The sequence below is a fragment of the Calidris pugnax genome, unplaced genomic scaffold (assembly GCF_001431845.1).
Source record: "Calidris pugnax isolate Ruff unplaced genomic scaffold, ASM143184v1 scaffold272, whole genome shotgun sequence".
NCBI lineage: Eukaryota > Metazoa > Chordata > Aves > Charadriiformes > Scolopacidae > Calidris > Calidris pugnax.
Genome location: NW_015091016.1, coordinates 785,581 through 793,345, shown reverse-complemented (window position 1 = coordinate 793,345; position 7,765 = coordinate 785,581). Strand labels below are relative to the sequence as shown.

The 7,765-nt window shown below is 65.6% G+C and overlaps 1 protein-coding gene across 1 annotated transcript in view; it reads right to left on the bottom strand.

Annotated features, from left to right (window-relative positions):
* The window catches only part of SSPO (SCO-spondin), a 54,204-nt gene that overhangs the window by 43,424 nt on the left and 3,015 nt on the right, over window positions 1-7,765 (bottom strand). Inside the window, exons 11-23 of the mRNA XM_014955736.1 lie at window positions 7,442-7,614; window positions 7,094-7,315; window positions 6,275-6,440; window positions 5,885-6,020; window positions 5,488-5,626; window positions 5,273-5,399; window positions 4,880-5,013; window positions 4,346-4,591; window positions 3,016-3,181; window positions 2,263-2,515; window positions 1,435-1,615; window positions 999-1,136; window positions 524-689 (exon numbers count right to left, since the gene is read on the bottom strand). Of these exons, the coding sequence (XP_014811222.1) occupies window positions 524-689; window positions 999-1,136; window positions 1,435-1,615; window positions 2,263-2,515; window positions 3,016-3,181; window positions 4,346-4,591; window positions 4,880-5,013; window positions 5,273-5,399; window positions 5,488-5,626; window positions 5,885-6,020; window positions 6,275-6,440; window positions 7,094-7,315; window positions 7,442-7,614 (2,247 nt within the window). The remainder of the gene's footprint in view (window positions 1-523; window positions 690-998; window positions 1,137-1,434; window positions 1,616-2,262; window positions 2,516-3,015; window positions 3,182-4,345; window positions 4,592-4,879; window positions 5,014-5,272; window positions 5,400-5,487; window positions 5,627-5,884; window positions 6,021-6,274; window positions 6,441-7,093; window positions 7,316-7,441; window positions 7,615-7,765) is intronic.

The following is a 7,765-nucleotide window of genomic DNA, read 5'->3' as shown; positions in this document are numbered from 1 at the left end:
CTGTCCCCCCCCACACGGCTCGTCTGCGGGGACAGACGTGGGGGTGTCACCCATGGGGTGTGTGTGCTGCCGGCACCCACAGCACCCGGCGCTTCCTGCTGTCCCCTGGCATGTGGTGGCAGCATCCTCATGCCATCCCATCCCATCCCCATCCCATCTCCATTTCCATACCATCACCATCACATCTCATCACCATTCCAACTCCATCCCCATCCCATCCCCATCCCAATCCCCATCTCATCCCCATCCCATCTGATCTCAATCCCCATCCCCATCCCATCTCCTTCCCATCCCATCCCCATCACATCCCAATCCCCATCTCATCCCCATCCAAGCCCCTTCCCATCCTATCTCCATTCCCATCCCATCACCATCACATCCCATTGCCATTCCAACTCCACCTCCATCCCATCCCATCCCCATCCCAACCCCCATTTCACCCCCATCCCATCTGATCTCCATCCCCATCCCATCCCTTTCCCATCCCATCTCCTCCCCATCCCCATCCCACCTCTCCCCTCACCGCAGAAGCTCTGGTTCCTCCAGGAGAGCTGGGCTCCCTCGCGGGCGCACTCCCGAGCGTAGGCAGCGAGCGCGGGGCACAGGCAGCGCTGCCCGCCCCGGCAGGAGCAGGCGTCGTGCAGGCAGAGCTGCAGGAAGGGCTCCGGCTCCACCGCCCGGTGGCACGGCTGGGGGCAGGAGGGACATGTTGGGAGGTGGCACTGGCGTTTGCTTGGCAAGTCTGATGGGCACCGGGGTCTGGGCTCTGGGCACTACGCACTGGTCACCAGGCACCGGCCACCAGGAACTGGTCATTGGGCACCAGGAACCAATCACTGGTCACTGGCCACCAGGCACTGGTCACTGGGCACTGGTTACTGGCCACTGGTCACTGGGCACCAGCCACTGGTCATTGGGCACCAGGCACTGGTCACTGGGCACCAGGCAATGGGCACTGGGCACCAGGAACCAAGCACTGGTCACTGGCCACCGGGCACCAGGCACTGTTCGCTGGGCACCATGCCCCAGTCAATGGACAACCAGGTGTTGCAGTCCCGGACGATGGTGTCATTGGGCCGGTAGAGCCGCCCACCGTGGTGGCAAGGACACTCCTCTGGGGACACACAGTGCCCATCCTGCCGGCACAAGACCCCCCTGGAATGAGCAGGGGCTGGGGGGCAATGGGGGCTGCCGGCCCTCTTGGGGCATGGGGGGCTCTGGGCAGGCACCAGCAGGGGGGCTGGGACCCCCCCGGGACCCTCACCAGTCCCCCACACGCACCTCTGTGATGCCACATGTCCCCTGCGCCCCCAGTTCCTGGTCCCCAGCCTCCCAGGTCCCCTCAGCCCCCAATCCCCAGCTGCCCCAGCTCTCCAGCCCCCCATGCCCAGCCACTGACCCCCCAAGAGCCCCCCCGGGGAGGGGGTGACCCACCAGGAAGAGGGTGCCAGGGGGGCAGACGCAGCCATCGGCGATGCCGGTGCAGGTGCCGTTGGGCTCGGCGCTGTCACAGCGGCGCAGGCAGGACCCCGGGGCATGAACCAGCCCCCCAGGGCAGAGGGCAGCCACGGGGCAGGGGGCTTCGGAGCAGCGCCAGGAACCACCAGCACAGACACTGTGGGGAGGGGGGCGGTGAGGGCAGCCCCCCACCACCCCCTGGCATGGGGAGTCCCTCACCCAGCCGGCCCCATGCTGGGGTCCCCGCATTCCAAGTGCTAATCTCATGCAAACCAAATCCTTAACCCCATCCTCATCCTCATCCCACCCCATCCCATCCCCATATCCCTATCCCCATATCTCCATCCCCATATCCCCATCCCATCCCCATATCCCCATCCCATCCCCATCTCCATCTCCATGCCATCTCCATCTCCATCTCCATCTCCATCTCCATCTCCATCTCCATCTCCATCCCATCTCCATCTCCATCCCCATCTCCATCCCCATCCCCACTCCATCTCCATTCCCATCCCATCTCCATCCCCACCCCATGATGTGCTCTCCATGGGTGTCACCGTCGCCCCGTGGCAGGGACATTCAATGAAAGCCACCTATCCCGCGGTGCCATCCCAAACGGGCCGTAGGGGGATTTCATCAGATGCCTCCCGCCATCGCCGTGTCCCGTGACACTGGACCAGTCCCCTTGGCTCTTCCTGGCCCCTGCCACCCCCCCGTGTCCCCTGCCCTGTCCCTGCCACCCGCCGTGTCCCCTGCCCTGTCCCTGTCACCCCCGTCTCCTCGCCCACCGCATGGCCCACGCACCAGGGGTTGCAGCCCCGTCGGATGTGGCCGCCGGGAGGGTAGAGCCGGGTGCCGTGGCGGCAGGGGCAGGCGGCCGGTGGGACACATTGGCCACCGTCATCCAGCACCAGCCCCGGGGGGCAGTTGCAGCCGGGGACACAGAGCCCGGCCAGGTCGGGGCAGGAGCCGGCCCCGTCCAGGCGCAGGTCGGCGCAGGTCCGGCCGCAGGGAGGGACACACTCCTGGTACAGCTGTCCCCCCCCACACGGCTCGTCTGCGGGGACAGACGTGGGGGTGTCACCCATGGGGTGTGTGTGCTGCCGGCACCCACAGCACCCGGCGCTTCCTGCTGTCCCCTGGCATGTGGTGGCAGCATCCTCATGCCATCCCATCCCATCCCCATCCCATCTCCATTTCCATACCATCACCATCACATCTCATCACCATTCCAACTCCATCCCCATCCCATCCCCATCCCAATCCCCATCTCATCCCCATCCCATCTGATCTCAATCCCCATCCCCATCCCATCTCCTTCCCATCCCATCCCCATCACATCCCAATCCCCATCTCATCCCCATCCAAGCCCCTTCCCATCCTATCTCCATTCCCATCCCATCACCATCACATCCCATTGCCATTCCAACTCCACCTCCATCCCATCCCATCCCCATCCCAACCCCCATTTCACCCCCATCCCATCTGATCTCCATCCCCATCCCATCCCTTTCCCATCCCATCTCCTCCCCATCCCCATCCCACCTCTCCCCTCACCGCAGAAGCTCTGGTTCCTCCAGGAGAGCTGGGCTCCCTCGCGGGCGCACTCCCGAGCGTAGGCAGCGAGCGCGGGGCACAGGCAGCGCTGCCCGCCCCGGCAGGAGCAGGCGTCGTGCAGGCAGAGCTGCAGGAAGGGCTCCGGCTCCACCGCCCGGTGGCACGGCTGGGGGCAGGAGGGACATGTTGGGAGGTGGCACTGGCGTTTGCTTGGCAAGTCTGATGGGCACCGGGGTCTGGGCTCTGGGCACTACGCACTGGTCACCAGGCACCGGCCACCAGGAACTGGTCATTGGGCACCAGGAACCAATCACTGGTCACTGGCCACCAGGCACTGGTCACTGGGCACTGGTTACTGGCCACTGGTCACTGGGCACCAGCCACTGGTCATTGGGCACCAGGCACTGGTCACTGGGCACCAGGCAATGGGCACTGGGCACCAGGAACCAAGCACTGGTCACTGGCCACCGGGCACCAGGCACTGTTCGCTGGGCACCATGCCCCAGTCAATGGACATTGGGCACCAGCTTCTGGTCACTGGGCACCAGGCACTGGGCTCTGGCCACCAGGTAATGGTCACCAGGCACTGACCACCAGGTGCTGGCCACTAGGCTCTGAGCACTGGCTACCAGGCACTAGGCACCAGGCACTGGTCACCAGGCACTGGCCACTGGTCACCAGGCTCTGGGCACTGGTCCAGTAATGGGCACTAGGCACTGGTCACCAGCCACCAGGCACTGGTCATCAGGCACAAGGAACCAGGCATCGGGCACTGGGCAGCAGGAACCAGGCACAGTCACCAGCCACTGGTCACCAAGCTCTGGTCACTGGTCACCAGGCACCAGGCACTGGGCTGGTACTGGGAACTAGCCACTGGTCACCAGGTACCAGGCACTGGTGACCAAGCACTGGTCACAGGCCACTGGTCACCAGGCACTGGTCACCCATCTCCATCTCCATCTCCATCTCCATCTCCATCTCCATCTCCATCTCCATCCCATCTCCATCTCCATCCCCATCTCCATCCCCATCCCCACTCCATCTCCATTCCCATCCCATCTCCATCCCCACCCCATGATGTGCTCTCCATGGGTGTCACCGTCGCCCCGTGGCAGGGACATTCAATGAAAGCCACCTATCCCGCGGTGCCATCCCAAACGGGCCGTAGGGGGATTTCATCAGACGTCTCCCGCCATCGCCGTGTCCCGTGACACTGGACCAGTCCCCTTGGCTCTTCCTGGCCCCTGCCACCCCCCCGTGTCCCCTGCCCTGTCCCTGCCACCCCCCGTGTCCCCTGCCCTGTCCCTGCCACCCCCGTCTCCTCGCCCACCGCATGGGCCACGCACCAGGGGTTGCAGCCCCGTCGGATGTGGCCGCTGGGAGGGTAGAGCCGGGTGCCGTGGCGGCAGGGGCAGGCGGCCGGTGGGACACATTGGCCACCGTCATCCAGCACCAGCCCCGGGGGGCAGTTGCAGCCGGGGACACAGAGCCCGGCCAGGTCGGGGCAGGAGCCGGCCCCGTCCAGGCGCAGGTCGGCGCAGGTCCGGCCGCAGGGAGGGACACACTCCTGGTACAGCTGTCCCCCCCCACACGGCTCGTCTGCGGGGACAGACGTGGGGGTGTCACCCATGGGGTGTGTGTGCTGCCGGCACCCACAGCACCCGGCGCTTCCTGCTGTCCCCTGGCATGTGGTGGCAGCATCCTCATGCCATCCCATCCCATCCCCATCCCATCTCCATTTCCATACCATCACCATCACATCTCATCACCATTCCAACTCCATCCCCATCCCATCCCCATCCCAATCCCCATCTCATCCCCATCCCATCTGATCTCAATCCCCATCCCCATCCCATCTGGCAACGGGGGTCTCCAGCCCCCAAAGGAGGTGAGCCCCAAAGGTCTGGAGCAGGAGGAAGGAGGAGGATGCCCGGCGAACACTCAGCTCGGCGCTGGCAAAGGGCAGTGTCACCTCCCGCCCGTCCACTGTCACCTCGCCTGCGCCGGGAGAGAGGGGACATCAGGGCACAGCCACCAGGCTGTCACTGGCCACCATGGGCTGGCACTGGCCACCATGGGGACATCAGGGCACGGCCACCAGGCTGTCACCGGCCACCAGGGGCTGTCACTGGCCACCACGGGGACATCAGGGCATGGCCACCAGGCCGGTACTGGTGACTATGGGGATGTCAGGGCACAGCCATGGGGTTGGCACCCACCACCCCACCAGGGCTCAGGGACGGTCCCCAGGGATCACCTGTGCCGCGGAGGCGAGCAGAGGTCCGGCGGGTGGTGATGGAGAGGGACCGGAGACATCTGAGGGGCTGGTGGCCATCGCAAGGCTCATGCTCAGCCGTGATCAGCAGCTGCCCCTCCACGAAGTCCTGGGGGGCAGAGACCCTGCTGAGCCCCCCCAGGGCAGGTCCCCATTGCCCTGGCCACCGCCGTGGCCACCACGATTGCCACCCTCACCTGGACCAGGATGTAGGCACAGGCGCCCAGGAAGGAGAAGCGCCGGCGGTCGAAGGTGACGTAGTGGTGGCCCCCCAGCACCGTGCACTCCCCCGGGCACCGGTCCTGGCTACAGAGCCAGCGCCCACCCTGGCACGTGCTGCAGGCACAGGAGGGGACACCGGGATCACCGGAGTGGGGACACCATGGCCACTGTGTCTCTGACCACACCAGGCATGGGTACAGAGGACATGGTGGCCACCATGCTTCCCACCACACTGGCCACGGATGCAGAGGACACAGTGGCCACCATGCCTCCAACCACACCAGGCATGGGTACAGAGGACACAGTGGCCACTGTGCTTCCCACCACACTGGCCATGGATGCAGAGGACACTGTGGCCACCATGCCTCCAACCACATCAGTGTGGGTACAGAGGACATGGTGGCCACCATGCCTCCCACCACACTGGCCACGGATGCAGAGGACACCGTGGCCACCATGCCTCCCACCACACTGGCCACGGATGCAGAGGACACCGTGGCCACCATGCCTCCAACCACACCCCTTCCCATCCCATCCCCATCACATCCCAATCCCCATCTCATCCCCATCCAAGCCCCTTCCCATCCTATCTCCATTCCCATCCCATCACCATCACATCCCATTGCCATTCCAACTCCACCTCCATCCCATCCCATCCCCATCCCAACCCCCATTTCACCCCCATCCCATCTGATCTCCATCCCCATCCCATCCCTTTCCCATCCCATCTCCTCCCCATCCCCATCCCACCTCTCCCCTCACCGCAGAAGCTCTGGTTCCTCCAGGAGAGCTGGGCTCCCTCGCGGGCGCACTCCCGGGCGTAGGCAGCGAGCGCAGGGCACAGGCAGCGCTGCCCGCCCCGGCAGGAGCAGGCGTCGTGCAGGCAGAGCTGCAGGAAGGGCTCCGGCTCCACCGCCCGGTGGCACGGCTGGGGGCAGGAGGGACACGTCGGGAGGTGGCACTGGCGTTTGCTTGGCAAGTCTGATGGGCACCGGGGGCTGGGCTCTGGGCACTACGCACTGGGCACCAGGCACCGGCCACCAGGCACTGGGCACTGGGCACCAGCCACTGGTCATTGGGCACCAGGCAATGGGCACCAGACACTGTTTGCTGGGCACCATGCCCCAGTCAATGGATATTGGGCACCAGCTTCTGGTCACTGGGCACCAGGCACTGGGCTCTGGCCACCAGGTAATGGTCACCAGGCACTGGCCACCAGGCACTGGCCACTGGCCACCAAGAACCAGGTATTGGTCACTGGGCACGGGACACTGGTCACCAGGCTCTGGGCACTGGGCCAGTAATGGGCACTAGGCACTGGTCACCAGCCAGCAGGCACTGGTCATTAGGCACAAGGAACCAGGCATCAGGCACTGGGCAGCAGGAACCAGGCACGGTCACCAGCCACTGGTCACCAAGCTCTGGTCACTGGTCACCAGGCACCAGGCACTGGGCTGGTACTGGGAACTAGCCACTGGTCACCAGGTACCAGGCACCGGTGACCAAGCACTGGTCACAGGCCACTAGTCACCAGGCACTGGTCACACCGGTGCCCAGCCGGGGCAGGGGGCTACTGGTCACCTGGAAGGCTGGTCCGTGCAGGATGGCGCAGGCGGCCTCGGCCACCTCCCGCCGCCCGGCGAAGGCGTCGCAGGGCTGGAGGGGGACGGGGCCGAGCACGGGGCAGTCGCCCGATGCCCGGTACTGGTTGGCGAAGGCGGTGACGCCGGTCTCCACATCACCCGCCGGCGTGGTGAACTCATCCTGCTGGTCCCAGTTGTAGGTCCCACAGAGACCCCGCACCTGCAGCACCATCAACGGGATCGGGATGGGACCCCCCACGGCACCGGGACACCTGGATCCCCACTGGAACCCAGGCTGGATCTGCCACCAGCACCACCGCCGTGGCACGGCACAGCCGGGGCTCACCTTGTGGGCAAAGGTGGGCTGGAGGGTGATGTAGGCAACGGGGGTCTCCAGCCCCCAAAGGAGGTGAGCCCCAAAGGTCTGGAGCAGGAGGAAGGAGGAGGACGCCCGGCGAACACTCAGCTCGGCGCTGGCAAAGGGCAGTGTCACCTCCCGCCCGTCCACTGTCACCTCGCCTGCGCCGGGAGAGAGGGGACATCAGGGCACAGCCACCAGGCTGTCACTGGCCACCATGGGCTGGCACTGGCCACCATGGGGACATCAGGGCACGGCCACCAGGCTGGCACCGGCCACCATGGGCTGTCACTGGCCACCATGGGGACATCA